The sequence below is a fragment of the Hippocampus zosterae genome, chromosome 2, assembly GCF_025434085.1.
Source record: "Hippocampus zosterae strain Florida chromosome 2, ASM2543408v3, whole genome shotgun sequence".
Lineage (NCBI taxonomy): Eukaryota > Metazoa > Chordata > Actinopteri > Syngnathiformes > Syngnathidae > Hippocampus > Hippocampus zosterae.
In genome coordinates, this window is record NC_067452.1 from 13,080,095 (window position 1) to 13,101,243 (window position 21,149).

At 46.0% G+C, this 21,149-nt stretch overlaps 1 protein-coding gene across 3 annotated transcripts in view; it reads right to left on the reverse strand.

The window, feature by feature from the left end:
* The window catches only part of LOC127595928 (membrane-associated guanylate kinase, WW and PDZ domain-containing protein 1), a 79,131-nt gene that overhangs the window by 14,940 nt on the left and 43,042 nt on the right, over positions 1–21,149 (reverse strand). For all 3 annotated transcript variants that reach the window (XM_052057948.1, XM_052057947.1, XM_052057949.1), the window contains exons 6-10: positions 20,877–21,039; positions 18,978–19,042; positions 16,775–16,936; positions 5,723–6,224; positions 154–688 (exon numbers count right to left, since the gene is read on the reverse strand). In XM_052057948.1, coding sequence (XP_051913908.1) covers positions 154–688; positions 5,723–6,224; positions 16,775–16,936; positions 18,978–19,042; positions 20,877–21,039 — 1,427 coding nt within the window. The remainder of the gene's footprint in view (positions 1–153; positions 689–5,722; positions 6,225–16,774; positions 16,937–18,977; positions 19,043–20,876; positions 21,040–21,149) is intronic.

Here is a 21,149-nt window from a genome sequence, read left to right on the forward strand (position 1 = left end):
GAGTGAAATTGAAGTAGAGATACAAAAAGACGTTGGGAAACATTGAAAGATTTTGAACCGTCAAAAAGTAATAGCCTGGATGGGGAGAAAAATTTTCATTACCTCCATTCATTCAAAGCAGTCGTTACTTTCACATGATCAGACGTTTCCTACCTGAGCAAGGCTGAGACTCTGCACGTCAGCTCCATTTATTTTGACAATAGCATCCCCTGGCTGCAGAGTGTTGCACTGCTTCCTGTCCCAAACTCTCCTGACGACCGTCATCCCGCCCCCCGGCCCGCCGCCCATCATGCTGAAACCCAGGCCTTTGTCTGCCTCAGTCTGCGCCAACGCTACCGGCACCAACTCGCCTCCGCCGAACCCGCCGCCCGCACGGGCCATCTTGTTGGGGCTGGCCATGGGGCTGTGGTTACCATGGAGACCATTAAAGCCGCGGTGGCGGGGGCTCTCTGGCATCGGAGGAGGTCGGAGGTGAGAGGGCTGCGGTCTGAAGAGGCGGGCGTGAGCGCTGCGGGGTCCGCCAGGGGACGACGAGGGCCTCTTAGGCGACAGAGGCAGCGGGAGGCGGGACACGGGCAGCGTACAAGTGGATAGGTCGCTCTCCGATGACTTGATGGATGTGCCGTACCGTAAATGATGCTGGGGGTTTGACAATGAGTTGTTGTTGTGATTACGAATCATTGATGCCCTGACGAGGAAAAAGAAAAGTGTTTCGGAAAGGAATCATTATTTTTACAATTTTTTTTGTATATTTGTATGTAAGGGCAGAAATAATTTCAGCCTGGGTTATTAACAGAAATTGTAGAGTGTCTATGCTGCACGTGTCTAGTAACGATCAATACAAATCACAGATTTTTGTGATATAGCACGCATCAAACCATCCATTTTCCGATCCGCTTTATCCTCACAAGGTTCTTGGGGGGTGCTGCAGCCTATCCCAGCTGTCTTCGGAACACCCTCAACTGGTCGCCAGCCAATCGAAGGGCACACACAGATGAACAACCATCCGCGCTCACCTAGGGACAATTTAGTGTGTTCAATCAGCCTGCCATGCATGTTTTGGGAATGTGGGCGGATGCCGGAGTACCCGGAGAAAACCCACGCAGGCCCGGGGAGAACATGCAAACTACACACAGGAAGGCCCGAGCTGGAATTTAACCCGGTACCTCTGTACTGTGAGGTCGACGCGCTAACCACTGGACCACCGGGCTGCCCATATAGCAGGCATTTCTGCAAAAAACAAGCACTAGATGGGTCGCACCCCTCATTTGACCGGATGTGAATTGATTTTCAGCATTTTGTTTGGCCATGACATTTATCAAGGAGGAGACCTGGTGCTTGGTGGTTGCGCCTTCTCGGCAGCATGGGTATACCAGCTTCTTTTTGATTGGAAGGAATGTCGGTGCCATTTGACTGTCATTGCTGGACAGCTCTGGGGCGCTTGTGTTTTTTTTTTTTTTTGCGCCTGTAATGGGCAGCATATTTTACACAGCCCCGCTTTGTTCAGTGGAGAGATCGGTGCTGTTGGACGGTCTGCGGCTGGATGAATGCAAGGCTTGAGGAGCCAACGATGAGAAGAAAGGAGTGTCAGCGCAGAGCACCGATGCGGATGTGGAACTGGGAGTCGCGGCTTGGAGTTGAAGCGGATTATGTTGGACAGGAGAAGAGAGCCAATCTCTTTTCGTCAATGGACGCTACAGCTTCGGGTTTGCTTTCAAAACTTAGCTTGTAGCAGACGTGTGCACATTTTCAGCATGACGTCTTAACTGTTGAAAGGACACTTTACTGATCGTCTTTCATCTATAACTGCTTCAAACAACATAGTGTATGCAGAAAAGTGATTAAGATTGCACAACTGTCTGTGTCTTATGTGTTGTGTTGTGTTGTGTTATTTTGTTATTTTGATTTCAAGATGGCGCTGCGAGAGTGGCTGCCTTGGACGAATAAAGGATATCTTATCTTTCCAGCAGCTCCGATATTTTGTAGTTCTACTTCTTCCTTTCATAACTTTGCTGCTGTGAATTGGGAAGTTCTCCATTGCGAGACTAATAAAGGTTTTCTGATCTTACCTTATTTGTACTTGGTGATTTGTGTGAATATCCCTTGCATATACGGATAACATGCATTCAGGTGCACACATGTTGTACGGTATATTCCCTTTCTGTTTTGGCTGTGTTATCATTTAGCACTTGGGAGTTACTGATGACATACTTTTGTTTTTACACTTTAGTTTACTTTCATTTTTATGTACATACCTGTGGTTCAGCACCTAAGGATTCACATATTTACAGATTTCATTTTTTTGGGGCGGGGCGGGGGGGCTTTAAACACTGATTGGCGGTAAATCATCACTTTTTCAATAATCTGGGAAGAAAAAACATTGCATTTACTATGTAATGTATCTTCAGTAGGGCGGCCCGGTAGTCCAGTGGTTAGCATGTCGGCTTCACAGTGCATAGGTACCGGGTTCGATTCCAGCTCCGGCCTCCCTGTGTGGAGTTTGCATGTTCTCCCGGGCCTGTATGGGTTTTCTCGGGGTGCTCCGGTTTCCTCCCACATTCCAAAAACATGCATGGCAGGCTGATTGGACGATTTAAATTGTCCCTCGGTGTGAGTGTGGGTGTGGATTGTTGTTCGTCTCTGTGTGCCCTGCGATTGGCTGGCAACTGATTCAGGGTGTCCCCCGCCTACTGCCCGAAGACGGCTGGGATAGGCTCCAGCACCCCCCGCGACCCTAGTGAGGATCAAGCGGTTTGGAAAATGGATCGCTCTACCTTGAAACAGCGGAGGTCCACTGTCATTTTTTCTTTGCCTCTGTAAATCAGGTGTCTCCAAATTGTGGCCCAGGGGCCATTTGCAGGCCACGAGCATTACAGTTTACATGTTTTTGCGGCCCTACCTTTTTTTGCTGTGTCATTGCCCTGGGCGTTTTGTGTGTGTGTGTGTGTGTGTGTGTGTTTTAATCACTTATGGGCTACGGTAGTCCAGGCTCATGATAGCTTTCGGCGAATTGTAATTCTGAAGTGACACCAAGCGTACCTGCCAAACCTGCCGTAAAAAGGCGGTTTGGCGACGAGAACAGCCTATTTCAAGAAAAACAAGATGGATGGGGTTTCTTTGTTGAGGTCAGAGGCCCACTGTCACGTCTTAAGTGAATAGAGAGAGTTGGGGTGCTTACGAAACTAGCCGTCATGACTCAACTTGAAATCCTGAGGAGTTTGCAAACTAACATGGAGATGAGAGAGATGACCGGCTCACCAATCTTGTTCATTTTGTGAAGAACCGTTCGTTTTCTGAACTGTTCATAATAAAGATTGAGCAAATTGGATTAGTTGTCCTTTATTGAGTACTTGAACCCCATATATTAACACTTGATGCGGCCCAGACAGATCCAGATTCTTTCGCCAGCAGCCCCCACAAAAGTTGATTTTCATACCCCTGCTGTAAGTTATTACTTCAATTCACCATATCACTACCCATATCACTAAATACAAGGACCAAATAGCACAAACCAAATCCAGCTACTACTCTGGCCTCATCCTCTCCAACGAAGGAAATTCAAGATCTCTCTTCTCCGTCATGAACAAAATCCTCCGGACACCAAACTCTCTCCCCCTCCACCTGTACTCCACAGCAACCTGCAACTCCATAATGGAACACTTCAACCACAAAATCCTCAAGATCCATCACCAACTCCATCACAACCTGCCTGCTCCCCCCCATCTGAAACTTCTTCTCCTTGTCATTTTTTCTCCAGTTTTGTTCTACCAACAACTGCTGAATTATCCGACCTCATACTCAAATCCAAGCCCACCACTTGCCAGCTTGATCCCCTCCCTTCATCCCTTGTTAAATCCTGCCTTCCTTCTGTGCTTCCACACATATCTGCTATTATCCACTCCTCACTCTCTTCTGGTATTGTCCCATCACTCCTCAAAACCGCTGCTATTACCCCCACACTGAAAAAACATGGCTCTGACCCCAACAACTTTGATAACCTCCGCCCCATCTCCAACCTTCCATTTATCTCAAAAATCCTTCAAAAAACTGTTGCTGCTCAACTCCACTCCCACCTGTCCCTTCACTCTCTCTATGAACCCTTTCAGTCCGGTTTCCGCCCCCGCCACAGCACAGAGACTGCCCTAATCCGTATTGTAAATGATCTCCTCATAGCATCTGACTCCGGTTTAGTCTCCATCCTCATCCTCTTAGACTTGAGTGCTGCCTTTGACACAATCTCTCACCCTATCCTCCTCAATAGACTCTCCTCCATTGGTCTCTCCCACACTCCCCTCAGTTGGTTCCACTCCTACCTCACTGGCCGCACACAGTTTGTCCAGCTCAAATCATTCACCTCAAAGGCCTCCCCAGTCACCACAGGTGTACCACAGGGATCTGTCCTAGGTCCACTTCTCTTCATCATCTACCTCCTGCCTCTTGGCCATATCCTCCGCAAATTTAACATCCACTATCACTGCTTTGCTGATGACACCCAGCTCTACCTCTCCTGCAAGCCAAACTCCATACTTCCACCCCCCTCCCTCACCTCTTGCCTCTCCGAACTCAAAACATGGTTCACAACAAACTTTCTTAAATTAAATGCTAATAAAACTGAAGTCCTCCTTCTTGGCACCAAATCCACTTTATCCAAAGTATTTTTTCCTTCAACATTGACAGTTCCCTCGTGTCCCCCTCCCCCCAGGTTAAGAGTCTGGGTGTCATCCTGGATAGTATGCTCACCTTCCATTCACATATCAACACCATCACCCGCACTGCTTATCTCCACCTCCGCAATATTACCAGACTTCGCCCTTCCCTCACCTCCCGCACCACTGCTATCCTTGTCCACAGTCTTGTCACATCCCGCCTTGATTACTGCAACGCTCTCCTCTTCGGTCTACCTCAAAAGTCCCTTCATAAAATCCAGCCGGTTCAGAACGCCTCTGCTCGTATCATCACAAAAACATCTTCCCACCAGCACATCACCCCCGTTCTCCAACAGCTCCACTGGCTCCCTGTTCAACATCGAATCAACTACAAACTGCTTCTATATACATATATGGCCATCCACAACCTGGCCCCTCCTTACCTATCTGACCTTCTCCAGGTGCATATCCCCTCTTGCTCCCTCAGATCCTCGTCCTCCCTCCGCCTGTCAGTGCCCCCTGCCCGACTGATCACCATGGGAGCCAGAGCCTTCAGTCACGCTGCTCCAAAGCTCTGGAACAACCTACCTCCGGACCTCCAAAACTGCACACTTCTTTCCACTTTCAAGTCCCGACTAAAAACACACCTGTTCAGAATTGCCTACAACACATAACTCTTCCATTTCCGATGTTTTTATGATTTTATGTCCTGTTTTTATATAACATCTCGTTTACAAATTTTTACATTGTATTTTCTTATTGTTTGTACAGTGTCCTTGGGTGGCATGAAAGGCATTTTAAATAAAATGCATTATTATTATTATTATTATTATTATAATTCAGTGTTGACTGGGAGCAACCGAGCATGAATTTTTCACAATCATTAACTTACACATGCCAGATGCACCGAGTTGGCGCTCATCATCTTTGTTTTAGGTGCTTTGCCACCATCTCATCGTAACTATACATAAGTATTAAATCCTTTTAGGGAGGTGTTGTCCATTATTCACAGATTTTCACCATGCCTATGCCCGCCACTCTGTGCATCCCGGATCCCGTTATCGGGTGTATCTTACCTGTGTGAGCCGATAGCAGAGACAACTTCACTGTCACTCTGGCTGGCCAGCGTCGGGTCAAGCGACTGCACTTGGGCTAAAGTTCTCAGGGAACGAAGCGGGCGTGTCAAGGGCGGTGAGGCGGCGTTGCTCAAACTTGAGCGTCTCAGTGACGACTGTCTGCTGGCAAAGGACGTGGCGTTTCCATTGGCATCGAGAATCACGCCGGGCTCCACGTAATCGCCGTGGAGGCCGTTCAAGTGGCGGATCTGTGGAGTGGGCGTCGGCCGGCGAGGTAGATGGTGAAGAGGCTCAGGCTGCGAGGTGGTGGGAAGTAGGAAGGCGTCATCGCTGTCCGGCAAGCGCTCTATGGGGCACCCGTCAGGGTTGTATAGCATGGGGTATCCTCTTCTGATGGCGATATCCACACCGTGGCCCACTGGGACAGACTTGAGCATCTCCACCGCCTTTTTGTGAGACACTCCCAACATGCAAACGTCATTGATGTACACCAGAATGTCCGCTGCCAAAGCACAAAGACAAATGAAAATGACCAGATGATAACAAGATGTTGATTTGACTGAACAGTATTCATATGTATTTCTATGGAACTTCAAGACCACACTGGAATGAATTTATTTCATCCATATATATATATATATATATATATATATATATATATATATATATATATATATATATATATATATATATATATATATATATATATATATATATATATATATATATATATATATATATATATATATATATAATGAAATCCTCATCTCACCCCTCGGGTGGTGGTGTCCGTCCCTCATTCAGCTCGGGTCCTCTACCAGAGGCCAGGAAGTTTGAGGGTTCTGCAAGTATCCTTGCTGTTCCCAGCACTGCACATTTCTGGACTGAGATGTCCGATGTTGTTCCCGGGATCTGTTGCAACCACTCATCTAGTTTGGGGGTCACTGCCCCGAGTGCTCCGACCGCCACAGGCACGACTGTCACCTTTACCTTCCAGGCTCTCTCCAGTTCCTCTCTGAGCCCTTGGTATTTCTCGAGTTTCTCGTGTTCCTTCTTTCTGATGTTCCATCATTTGGGACCGCTACATCCACTACAACGGCTTTCCTCTGCCCTTTATCTATGATCACGATATCTGGTTGGTTCGCCATTACCATCTTGTCAGTCTGGATCTGGAAGTCCCACAGGATCTTCGCTCGGTCATTCTCCACCACCTTCGGAGCTGTTTCCCATTTTGACCTTGGGGTTTCCAGTCCATATTCCGCACAGATGTTTCGGTAGACTATGCCAGCCACAGCATCTTACACCCTGCAGTTATGTGTTTGATCGTCTCAGGTGCCTCTTTGCACAACCTCCACCTTGGGTCTTGTCTGGTGTGCTATATCTGGGCCTCAATGGCTCTGGTGCTCAGGACCTGCTCCTGAGCAGCCAGGATGAGTGCCTCTGTGCTATCCCTCAGGCCAGCCCTCTCTAACCACTGATAGGACTTCTTGAGATCAGCCACTTCGGTTATGGTCCGGTGGTACTTCCCGTGTAGGGGCTTGTGCTCCTATAATGGTCCCTCTTCCAGCTACTCATCCTCTGTTCCCCATTGTCTGAGACATTCTCTGAGTATGTCATCCGTTGGAGCCTTCTCCTTGATGTAAAAGGCTGTCTTGGTGATTACTTGGCTTAGGGGGTTCAGTCCTATGCAGAACAGCAGTGGGGAGAGTGCATCACTTTGATATATGCCACATTTGATGGACACTTGGGTAAGCGGCTTGCCATTGGCTTCAAGTGTGGTTTTCCACATCCTCATCGACTTCGCAACGAAGCCTCTTAGGGTCCTGTTCACCTTATCCAACTCCAAGCATTCAGTGACCAATGTATGTGGCATCGAGTCATAGGCTTTCTTGTAATCAATCCAGGCTGTGCACAGGTTGGTACGTCGGGACCTGCAGTCTTGTGCGACTGTTCTGTCAACCAGGATCTGATGTTTGGCTCCTCTGGTATCTCTACCAATGCCCTTCTGTGCTTCGCTCATGTATTGATCCATGTGTCCACTTATCTTAGCCGCAATGATGCCTGACATGAGCTTCCATGTTGTAGAGAGATAGGTTATTGGCCGATAGTTGGATGGGACTGCACCCTTCGAGGGATCCTTCATGATCAGGATCGTTCGCCCTTCGGTTAGCCATTCTGGGTGAGTCCCATTCCTCAGCAGCTGGTTCATTTGTACTGCTAGGCACTCATGGAGTGCTGTGAGTTTCTTTAGCCAGTGGGTGTGGACCATGTCCGGGCCTGGTGTTGTCCAGTTCTTCATATCTGAGACTCTTTCCTGTATGTCTGCCACTGTTATGGTAACTGGGTTCTGTTCAGGGAGGTTGCTGTGCTCCTCTCTCAGGGTCACAGCCATTGTGTACTGCTGTTATATGAAACCTCCTTCTCCCATATGCCTTTACAGCACCTTTCAGTTTCCAGTCTTGGTGGGTCAGCTCTGTTGTTAGGACCGTGCCACTGAGCGTACACTTTCGCATGTTGTGTTGCAAACAGTTTATTCGCCTGGCCTCATTCTCTTTCGTGTACTGCTGTAGGCGACTGGACAAGGCTTGGAGCCTTTGTTTGGCAGTTTCGAGTGCTTCAGGTATGGTCATCTGGATGTACCTCTCGGGTATCGGCCTTTTCATCCGTCAATTGACTCACATCTTTCCGGGCCGCCTTGATCTTAGCCTCCAACCGTCTTTTCCATGGTGGGTACCGTATCTCATGGCTTCCATGGTTGCTCTTATAGCCAAGAGTCTCTAGGATTACTGATGCTGAAGCGTATATCAGCTCATTGGTTTCTGTGATTGTTACGGTAGGGATCGCCCTCAGTGCTGCATTCACACTTTCTATGAGACTTTTCAGATGGTACTTCACATAAGCCGTTGTAATCGGTTTCTAGGTTGCCCAGCTTTCATTCTCGCCATTTCAGGTCAGTTGCTGCCTTGAGTTGATGCTCAGCATTTCATTCATTGGGGCTTGCCTCCCAATCTCTGGTATGACCTCCTCCTCTGATCTGGCAGCCTGGTGCCCTTCACCATGGAACCTGCGTTGTACCTCATCAATCTCAAGTTGTGACAGCAATTGCTGTTTGTGGATGTTGGAACACTGAGCTACTAGTTGTTTCGTTGTCCACCGTGACTGTGGGTTTCCGAAGTAACCATTTAGCCCACATTCTCTGCACGTAACCCCTCTGACTCGGGTTGCTTTAGGAAGCATTCCAACAGAGCCTTGTTATCGCATCTCGCCCATCTCCGCTTTGTTCCAGTAGCCCATTTTTCATCAAGGTGCTCTGGTTCCCCAGCACCTGACGCAGACCTTGTTTGGCCGGGCGACGTCTGAGCCGGCATGTCATTCGTTTTATTGTCTCTCATCATTGTATGAGGTAGGCATTAGCGTGAAGGATCTTGCCCAAGGACCCACACTGGATGGTGTTATGTGCTCATTTTTGCTCATTTTGCCCCAAGCGGGATTCTAACCACCGTCTCCCGTATGCCAAACGGATGCCTTACCAAGTGAGCTATCCAGCCGCTCATATATATATATATATATATATACACCTGTCACCCCTTTTCGAACATGTGAGTACATGTGTCAGTAGGCAGTTTATTTTCTATAGTAATAATAATAATAATAATACATCACATTTGTAAGCACCTTTCATAACACTCAAGGTAAGTTTGACAGGTACAACCAAGAGCAATAGTAAAACACAGATAAAATAATAAATTAAGAAAGAAAGATTTAAGGCGGGTAGGCAAGTCTGAATAGGTGGGTTTTGAGCTAGGTTTTGAATATGGAAAGAGAGTCAATATTACGAATGTTGGGAGGAAGTGAGTTCCAGAGTTTGGGGGCAGAGCGACTGAAGGCTCTACACCCCATTGCACTGAGACGGGCAGATGGTAGAAAAAGGTGGAGGGAGGATGAGGACCTGAGTGAGTGAGAGGGAATGGAGATTTGAAGATCTGACAGATAGGGGGGCGCAAGGTTATGGATGGCTTTGAATGTATAGAGAAGTAATTTGAAGTTGATTCTAAGTTTGACAGGAAGACAGTGGAGCTGTCGGAGGATGGGGGTGATATGATGGAAGGAGGGGGTTCTCATGATGATCCGGGCTGCTGAATTCTGAACAAGTTGAAGTTTATGGAGGAATTTTTGATGGACACCGAAGAGGAGTGAGTTGCAGTAGTCAATACGGGAAGTGATGAGACTGTGAACAAGGATAGCGGTGGTGTGAGGAGTGAGTGAGGGACGGAGGTGGTTTATATTGCGAAGGTGGAAATGAGTGGACCGGGTAATGCTATTGATGTGGGAGTGAAAGGATAGTGAACTGTCAAGGATGACACCCAGACTCTTCACCTGGGGGGAAGGAGATATAGTGGCATTATCAATTATGAGGGAGAAACTGTCGGCTTTGTTTAGAGTGGATTTCGTACCAACGAGTAGGAGTTCAGTTTTATTGCTGTTTAGCTTGAGGAAATTATGGGTGAACCAAGATTTGATTTCTGAGAGACAGTGAGAGAGGGATGAGGGTGGGAAAGAAATGTCGGGTTTGCTGGAAAGATAGAGCTGGGTGTCATCCGCAAAGCAGTGAAAGTGTAAGCCAAATTTGCGGAAAATGTTTCCATGCGGAAGGAGGTAGACAATGAAGAGGAGTGGACCTAGGACAGAACCCTGGGGAACACCAGAAGAAACGGGGAGGGACTGTGAAGTAAAAGAATCAAGTTGAATGAACTGAGAGCGGCCGGTGAGATATGAGTGGAACCAACGTAGAGGGGTGTTGGTGATGCCTATGGTAGAGAGTCTGTTGAGGAGGATGGGGTGAGAAATTGTGTCGAAGGCTGCACTCAGGTCAAGAAGGATGAGGATGGAGATAAGGCCAGAGTCTGCTGCCATGAGAAGATCGTTTGTGATTTTTATGAGGGCTGTTTCAGTACAGTGATGGGGACGTAAGCCGGACTGGAATTGTTCATAAAGACTATTGTCGGTGAGGTGGGAGTGGAGCTGAGAGGCGACAGTTTTCTCCAGAATTTTCTAAATGAAGGGAAGATGGGAAATGGGGCGTAGGTTATTGAAGTCATTGGGATCTGAACCAGGTTTTTTTCAGGATTCGGGTGACAGCTGCAGTTTTGAAGAGCACAGGAAAAATTCCAGTCGCCAGAGAGGAATGGATAATGGCTGAGATGAAGGGAAGCAGAGAGGGTAGGCAGGGTTTGACCAGAACTGTGGGGAGGGGATCGAGCTGACAGGAGGAAGTCTTGGATTTAATGATGAGGTCTGAAATTAATGAGAGATGGGGGAGTTCAAAAGAAGAGAACAGTTTGCAAGGGGTGAGAAGGTCAGAGGAGGGGAAAGGTACAGAGGAGCCCAGATGCTGGTGGATTCTGTTGATTTTTTCGTTGAAAAAGAGGAGAAGTGCGTTGCAGGTGTCACGGGAATAAAAGTGAGGTGGTAGGGAGTCAGGGGGTTGAGTGATTCTGTTCCAAAGGGAAAAGAGAGTCTTAGTATTTCCAGCATTGGAGCAGATGAGTCCGGAGTAGTAATGTGATTTTGATTAAGAGATGGAATCCTTGTAGAGGGATAGTTGAGCTGCATAGATGTCCTTGTGAAGAGTGAGGCCGGTTTTCCTATAAAGTCTCTCAAGCTGCCGGGTTTGGGATTTCAAGGAACGGAGATGAGGGGTGAACCAAGGGGCAGACCGAGTAAAAAGGACAGAGCGGGACGTGACAGGGGCGAGCGTATTGAGGATGCTGGTGAGACCAGAGTTATATCGGAAAACCAAATCATCAGGAGTGGAATCAATGTCCGGAGTCAGGGTGGTCAACCATGCAGTGAGAGAGTCAATGTTAATGTCTTTAATATTACGGTAAACGGGGTGAAACGGAGCAGTTGAGAGCTGGAGTGTAATGTTGAATGAGATAAGGAAGTGGTCCGTTATTGGAAGTTCGTCAGCAGTACAGTTGGAGGGGGAAATACCAGAGCAGCAGATCAGATCCAGGGTGTGACCTTTGATGTGTGTGGGAAAATCTACAAATTGATCAAAACCAAAACTGTTAATTGAAAAAGTGAAGTCAATGGTTAAAATCTCCCAGGATTATTACATTTGGTGACAGAGAGGAGAGATGGGTGAGGACAGCAGACACTTCATTTAAGAAGTCGCGGTGGGGTTTTGGGGAGCGGTACACTGTGGCAATAATCGTGGGAATGGGTCCGGATATTTGACAGGCAAGGGATTCAAAGGAGGAAAGTGGAGGGAGAGAAACCGGAAGTACTTTCCACTTCTCGCGGTATAATATCGCGAGACCTCCTCCGCGACCAGAATCGCGGGACTTGGAAATGTAAACAAATCCCGGGGGAGTGGAATCGTTCAACTGCGAGAAGTCCCCGGGAGTTTGCCAGGTTTCATTTAAGCAAAGAATGTCAAGCTTACGGTCCGTGAGGATATCTTGAATGAGATTACCCTTCCCAGTAAGCGAACGGATGTTAAGTCTCGCTGCTGCGTGGACCGTTAGCCGACCTAGCCAAGCCGGCTAACGCACGATGGTCGATGGATCGGCCGGCGTTTCTGGATGGCCGACGGGAGGAAGACCAGAAGGAGGTGATGGTGTTGGATCGGTTGAGGCAGAAGCCCCGACAAGACCCACGATGAATGTATTTCCGGGAAGGAAAGCGAACGATGTCCAGGAGCCGATGTAGAGCAGGAGGAGGGCCCAGCCATTGGAAGCGGAGCCGAAGGAGCTCGGCCACCGAGTACTGGAGCAGACCCATGACAGGTCGATGGAGGAGCGACAGGTTGACAGGTAGGACGCTGAGACGCCGGGACAAAATAGTCGAAGATAGTTGAGAGTGCGAGGCAGGCGTGGATGGGGGCTGGGTGGAATGACTGTGAGATGATGATAGTGATTCCATGCGAAACAGTAAAACAATCGAGCGTAAAAACACCGTAAAACACAAAAGTTTGTGGGAGAGCAGCGGCAGCCAAAACGCGCCAGCGTTCACTCAACCCGGAAGTCCCACAATGCAACAGGACCAATCCTGTTTGTTTAATTTAATAGTTTAATTTTGTGCAGTATGTGACCAGCCCGACACATGAACAAGGACATATTTTAGACCTTGTCCTTGCTCATGGTCTACCGGTGTCGAATCTGGAAGTCCTTGAAAATGGGATTTCTGATCACATGGCAGCTTTATTTGAAGTAGTCTTATCGCATGCTGCTGTGAAATCTGGCGCTCCTAGCTGTAAACGCCGAATTTTTAACCCTCGCACTGCTAGTCGTTTCTCTGATGCCTTTAATAATCTTTGCGTACCCTCGTCTAACACAGAGGAACTCACCTCTTGGTTCAACTAGTCATGCCGTGCCATCCTGGATTTGGTGGCTCCTTCAAAAATTGTGCTCCCAAAGCCTAAACCCGAGCCATGGTTTAACGACATTACGCGCGCAGCTAGGCAGGACTGTCGCAAAGCTGAACGCAAGTGGAAAAACGACAAATTGCACGTCTCTTATCAAATTTGGAAAGACTGCTGGCGTAACTACCAGCTCACAGTAAAAGAGGCCAAAAGAGAATATCTGTCGGATCTTATTCTCGCTAACACCCCACAACCCACGCGCACTATTTAAAACGATAGATTCTGTACTGAAACCCCCTCTGCCTACTTGCTCGGATTCTTCACCCAAGATGTGTAACAGATTCCTTCAGTTTTTCATTGATAAGGTCTCTTGAGCTAGGACTCCGGTCTCAAATACCGCATCTGACCCCTCTGTCCATGTTCCATGTTCTGCTGTACTTAATTCTTTTCATACTGTGTCCTTGGCGCTTTTGGAGGATGTAGTTCGCCAGACGAAGCCATCTGGCTCCCCTTGCGACTCTTCCCCCACGCTTCTTTCAGGAGGTTCTCCCGAGTGTTGGTGCATCGGTCTTGGATATCATCAACAGCAGCCTTTCTTCTGGTGTAGTTCCCCAACCGTTTAAACATGCTGTGGTCCAAGCCTTGATCAAGAAACCTGGTCTTGATCCAGATGTTCTGTCAAGTTACAGGCCCATTTCAAAACTGCCTTTCATTTCCAAAATTCTGGAAAAAGTGGTGCACATGCAGTTGAAACTTTTCTTGGATGAACATAACATCTTGGAGGTCTTCCAGTCAGGTTTCAAGACGATGCATAGCACGGAGTCAGCCCTGTTACGTGTTTCTAATGACATCCTCCTGGCAAATGACTCTGGAGACCACGTGTGTCTGGTCTTATTGGACTTAACTGCAGCATTTGATACAGTGGATCACGGTATTCTGCTGACTCGTTAGCAGCACTTGGTGGGCATTGGCGGCAGTGCTCTTGAGTGGTTTAGGTCCTATCTAGCTGACAGGACCTTTTGTGTCAGCCTTGGCTGCTCTGAGTCACGCACTGCTCCCCTGTCATGTGTTGTTCCACAGGGCTCAATTCTGGGGCCTCTGCTGTTCTCGCTGTATCTGCTCCCATTGGGTTCCATCTTAAGGAAACATGGTATTCCCTTCCACTGCTATGCAGATGACTGCCAGATCTATGTCCCACTGAGCAAGAAAGACGCCTTCTCATTAAGGCCACTCCTATCCTGTCTGGAAGAAATCAAAACCTGGATGGCACAAAATTTCTTGAAATTCAACGAAAAGAAGACAGAGGTGATATTGTTTGGTCCCAGTGGCCCTTGTACATTCCATCCTGTATACTTGGGCCCCCTGTCTCCTTATTTGAAATCAACGGTCTCAAACTTGGGCCTTAAACTGGACAGTGATTTCAAACTCGATCGGCAAATTGGTGCCGTTGTTAAATCCAGCTTCTTTCACCTTAGACAGCTGGCCAAAATAAAACCTTTCCTCTCACATGAACACTTTGAGACAGTAATCCATGCCTTTGTCACATCCCGGCTCGATTACTGTAATGCCCTGTACTTTGGAGTCAGCCAGTCCTCCATTAAGCGCCTTCAGCTGGTCCAGAATGCCGCTGCTCGCCTCTTGACTGGTACTCGTAAGAGGGAGCATATAACTCCTACTCTGGCATCCCTTCATTGGCTCCCCATTCATTTTAGAGTTATTTTCAAGATCCTCCTCTTTGTTTTCAAATCTCTAAATAATCTCGCACCACCTTACCTCTCTGAGCTCATCCGCCCCTACACACCTGCCCGGCGCCTCAGGTCTGTGGACCAGTCTTTGTTAGAAGTACCAAGAACTAAACTGAGGCTCAGAGGGGATCGAGCCTTTTCTGTTGCTGGTCCCTCTCTCTGGAATGAGAGAGGGACCAGCATATATATATATATATATATATATATATATATATATATATATATACCATATATATATATATATATATATATATATATATATATATATATATATATATGGTATAATATAAGACTGGAACTTGTGAAAAAAATATCAAAATTGAAAACATCAGGAAATTAAAAACAACAGAACAAAATTGTTATAGAAATATCAGTACGTCATAGAAAATAAACTGCCTACTGACACATGCACTTACATGTTAGAAAAGGGGTGACAGGATGTGGGAACTTTTCTATTCCTGGCCCCTCTTTATTCTATTTTTAATATATCCACAGGATTGAGGACTATTCATCTAAACATAAAATAGAATAATACTATATGGAGTACTCCAATTTCCAATACATCTTGTCACAATACCTCATCGAAATACCACGACAGAGTGTGGCCACACACGGGCCATGTAGTGGAAGGGCGTTACATTCCATTTCAGAAGAAAGTGGCACGTACCAAAATGGCTGACATTACATTTCCCAGCATGCCTCAAACCCCCAACAGGTGTGGCTTCTCAAGCCGCTTGATTAAAGCAGGCATGGCGGGGTGGAAAAGGTAAGAAATAAACGAGTCAACTGTTCAGTGAACCACCAGTGGAAGGAATCTTGGTAGTTTAAAGTGAGCAAAGCATGAAGAAATCTGAGGGTGAGAAGCTGAAATGTCAAACCGAGTTTGAATTTAACATGGAAATTCCTATTTCGCATTCTGCAGTCTTATCAGATGCGACAGTGACTTAATTGTCCCAATATGCTACACTTATATCCAATCTTATTACACTTTTCCCCTTGACTCCAAAAGAAGGAAATTGACTTTGCAAATGTCTCGTTGAGCTGGAGTGCTCCTGTTGAAAAGCGCCGCGACAAAATAGGCCGCCGCCTTTCGGTATTTTGTGCGGGTGTGGGCAATCCAAGCCACTAATCCTCAAACGCAGCCTATTAACAGATATCGACTTGATCAGTCCCTGCAGGCTGTCTGCACTCTGCTTCCCTTTAGTGTTGATACCAACTTGTTCAGACATTTCTGTGCCGGCATGTTTACATACGTCAGTGAGTCGCAATTGCATATGCGCGCGATATGATCGGCAGATTAGAGTGCGGCAACCAGGGGGATTAACGACTGATTACGATACGCGGTACACTTGCTGCAGGAGATCAGCAATTTTCAGTATAATCCCAAAGACTTTGGACAGAGAAAGGAGGAGAAAATATGTTTCGCGTTCTTCACAATAGTTCAGGTCCTTACAGTGCAAAATGTGCTCTTATAGCATGTTTATTTTAGGCGTTGGTGGGCCGCGAGAAGTTCATTGGTGGTGAAGTTGTCATGGCAATGGTTCCAATTTCATCTTTGAATTTTTACAGTGGTGCCTTTAAAATAGGAGTAACCTGACTTGCAAGTTTCTTTGAGATCTGAGCTGTCGTGCGGATGACATTTTTGTTTGAATTGTGTTGTTGACCTCTCAGTGGAAATGGAAGTAGCAGTTGAGAGTGAGGCGTGCATGTCGTTGATTCGGCTTAGCAGGATGAGCATAGTACCGCTACAATTCAGTAAGTATTATATGATATATTATATGACATCCCACCTCCGCACGGAACAAATCAAGGTACCCCTGAATTGGTGGTAGCGTAGAGCTGCACTGCATCACACCAACTTTCACCTCCCATCTTTCAGTGCGATGCCCTGCAGTTCTGCATCAGCGTGACTAATTACGTGGCTGCTGAGTGCACAGTCACCTGTCTTGAGGGCTGAGGGTCCGATTGAAGTCACACTATAGACCTGAAGGAACTGTCTTGGCTTGCTGCCTCCAACAATATTGAAGCCAAAGCCCCTGGCGCCCTTGATCAGATGTGTGCGCACAAGAAAACCCTGAAGCTCCTCTGGGTACTCTGTGAACCCTGGAAAGAAGTGACCCCCCCCCCCCCCCCCAAAAAAAAAGAACGTGAGATAGCGTGGACGTTTACCTCAGAGAAATGTCAATCATAAAAGCGCAGCAGAGAAAATATGGTCATGGGATGAACATTAGTGCAAAAGAACATAAGACACTTTCAGTTGTTTGTGCAACTTAACGGTTGTTGACAAGTTTTAAGACTGAGGGAAGAGAGAGAATCAAAGTGTGCCGGATGGCATTTCCCCAAAATAGATGGCATGGCCATAAACTGAGCGCATTCATCCATTTTCCACATCACTCATCCTGATTGGGATTGTGGCTGGGCTTGAGCAAATTCCAGCTCACTTTGGTTGAGAGGTGCCATACTCATTGGACTGGTCGCCAGATAATCACATCATGCATATGTGCAGTACCTGTAGGAAAATCAGCCATTCACGCAATCATCCTATGGGTGGGAACCAGCTCTTTTGGAAAACCTGTTCCCTGTAATTCAATTCCCCTAGAATTCTTTGTTTGCTTCAGTATTACCAATTCCTGACTGGGGATCTGCAACCGGCGGGGCCGTTTCAAGCTTGTGTTTCTGGAACTTAATTAGCTTCACGTCACAGAGTAAACGACTGAAGAGCGAGGAGGAAAAAAAAAAGTGTTGAGAAAACAAAATGAGCAAATTCACTTCATACTGGTGCCAGGGAACTGTGTTGATGTGAGGAGTTCCATTTTAAACAAACGTACTTTTGCTGCCATGCTGTGGCATCTCTAGGCAAATATGCATACAAACCTTAGGAGGCAGAGTTGCATCAAGTACTGACAGATTTTCACTACATACATCAAAACTCGCTGCATACCCCCATCAAATTTCACTGTACAGTAAACCACCCGTCCGTCGCAGGGATTACGTTCCAGACCACCCCGCAATGAGTGAAATATGCCACGTAGAAATACCCTTTTTAAATACTTTGTTAAAATGATTTTTATGGCATTTCTGTCATGGTTTTAAGATCTTTAAGCACACTTAAAATGATACAAACACATTTAGAAATGATAAATTGACAAAGAGGTGCACAAAACTCGTGGGCTCACATCCACAGGGGGCTAAATATCTTTAGAAGTCTTGCCTGTTTCCTTCCTCCGTTTAGTCAGCAGTTAACCATGCTTTTGGTATTATCTTTGTTTCATAATGGCAAAGCGGAGCTCACAAAGCAGTTGTCTGTTTGAGTGTGTGTTGGCGAATGCACAAGTCAATTGGTGTCGGGCAGAACCCTTTTAGTTACAATTGGTTCCTGCTAATAATCACCACTTGATGGCATATGAACACTAACAGGGAAACAACGCAATGGGGAATATGAAGAGACTGTAACACACCATATATCAGGCGCATCGGATTATAAGGCACACTATCGGCTTTTGAGAAAATTGAACGCTTTCAGGTGTGCCTTGCAGCGCGGAAGATATGGTAAAATGAAACGTAAGACTTTTAAGGTACTATAACTATGGCCATGGCGCGGGAGAGAATTGCTTGTGGGATGGTCAACTCATGCCAAGAATGTAAAGTGATTGACAGCAAAATCAAGAAATTGGTTGTTGTTTTTTAAAATTCTGATAGGCCCTTGAGTACCGTAGGCCCCTGCGCTTCAGGCCTGGTAAGATCGTGGGTAAAGTCGGGTTTACTGTTTACAACATTCCTAAAGTTAAATTCCCTTGGAAATGTATTCGAAAGTGTCAGGAAATTGACCAAAAATGTTTCCTCATTTTATGCAATGAATCACGTGATGAATGTCATGAAATAATGTGTCGACCGTGCCGCCAGCCTTGGTTGAAGAGCCTGGCGCCGTGCCACGGACGCAGCGCTTACGTCCTTAATCAGTCAGCCGTCCCGTTTCAGCCAAAAGCTCATTCCATCTCATTTGACTTCAACCAGCTGGCTGTGGCTGTTATTTCTGTACTTGACAAACACAGGCTGCTCTGCAGAGAAACGTGCCACCGCTGTCCTGATAATAACATGCACAAGTGGCAAGGAAAGAATGAAAGAAAGACACAAAGAGGCTCACATTTGTTTTTGTAGAGCGACTCCCTGCTCGGTGCTCGAGGACTCTGCCAGCTGGTCCTCTTGTGTCTTTTGGAGGCAAAATGGAAAGTAAATGAAAAGGAGCACATAGACACACATGCACCTGCAAGACTGTACATTAAGGAGCGTTTGCCTCTACGTCCGATATGCATCATTGGAGTTCAGGGTCAATATAAAGAAAATACTGGAAAAAGTTAAGAGACCAAAACTAAATAAATGTGTAAATAGACGGGTTGAAGGGTTTTGACCATATTTCACTTTCTGTGAATAACTGCTCTGTCTGACAATATTCGTACAGCGGTGACTTGAAATACAAGCTGAATTCATAACTTAAAACGGTCATACGGTGGGTATCCCAAATCATTTTTCCAGATTGAAATGAATGGAAATACCATTAATCTGTTCCAGCCTTCCCCCAATAAACAAAAAAAAAATTGTAATGTCACTTTATCATGTTGCAAAATGATACCGTAATGACAATTCAATATAATGTAAATAATGTAATGTAAACTACATACATACTTTTATTTTTTGCTTTAATTCAATGGCCATTGTGCTGCTCCTTGTGTGCATGCCTTGGCCACCGAACGGCAGTTCAGTACAGACAGCCATATATACTGTGTAGAAGCAGATCTGAGCTTCTAAGTACTGTAGTAATGTTGTTCGTCACAGAAGATAAAGAATGGATGCTTCAGTATTGTATTACCTGTCTACATGTTGCTCTACTGTTTGTAATCAGTCCCTTAAAAGGCATATTTATTGTCATTAATGGAAAATAATTACATTACTAAAATTAAAATTAAGAAAAACTATTTCATTAACAAAGTAAAATAAAAAGGAAAATGCTTTTTAAAACTTAAGTAACTGAAACTACATCACACATGTATAAAACAAACTAAAAGTAACAATAATTACAACAATAATGTATTTGCAATTAAAATCAGACATGAGCTTTCGAGGTTCATCTGAAATGGATGTCTTTTGTCAGGTATTTTGTCAGGGCAAACAATTGTTTGAGGATTGTACTTCAACAATATTTAATGCCCTGATTTGATCATGCAATCAACAAATACTCAATAAAGACTTTTAAAAAAAGTAAAAATAATACTAATAAAAACTAGACTAAAACTAATCATAAAAGATGCACTAAAAATTAAACAAACGCTAAAACTGAATAAAAATTAACAATAACGAAAAATCCCAAATTATAACCAACTTTAACTTTTACTTTAACCTTGTTAAAAGGTTATAGTACTGCCACAAAGATGCTGTTTGTGAGTCTCTCTATGGCGTTGTGCATTGTTTGTTAGCATTAAGCTAAACAGACTTATCTAAAGCGAAGTGAGGTGGTTGTCAGAAATCCATACCGTAATGCTGTAATGCCTTGTTGAAGCGGAAATCGCATTAAAAAGCGTGAAGCCTCTATTTTGAACACTTGTTCACTATCCACTAAAACTGCTGCTTACTATGAAGTATTATTTTTCATTCATTCATTCATCTTCCGGACCGCTTGATCCTCACTAGGGTCGCGGGGGGTGCTGGAGCCTATCCCAGCTGTCTTCGGGCAGTAGGCGGGGGACACCCTGAATTGGTTGCCAGCCAATCACGGGGCACATAGAGACAAACAACCATCCATGCTCACACTCACACCTAGGGACAATTTAGAGTGCTCAATCAGCCTGCCACGCATGTTTTTGGAATGTGGGAGGAAACCGAAGTACCCGCAGAAACATGCTAACTCCACACAGGGAGGCCGGAGCTGGAATCGAACCTCTGCACTGTGAAGCCGACGTGCTAACCACTGGACTACCGGGCAGCCCGAAGTATTATTTATTTATGTATTTTTATTTTTTTGCAGACAAGAGTCCATGAGACTACTGACTCTATGTAGTGACACTCCCCCGGGTCGCTGAAGGCCTGCTCCCAGTCATCCGCGATCATGCCTCTCCCTCCGTCTACGGCCCTGTTGCCCATGAAGCCGTTTTCTAGGACGCCAGCAAAGCCGCCGCTCGATGCCCGGCGCCCCAGCGGTGAGCGATGCCCTCCTGTAAGAAGGAAGATGTTCAAAATAACGAGGAAGGGAAAGGTGACGTTTCATGAAACATATGCAGCCCAATCTATAAAGGAGAGCAATGCCCAGATGCTGGCATTTCTG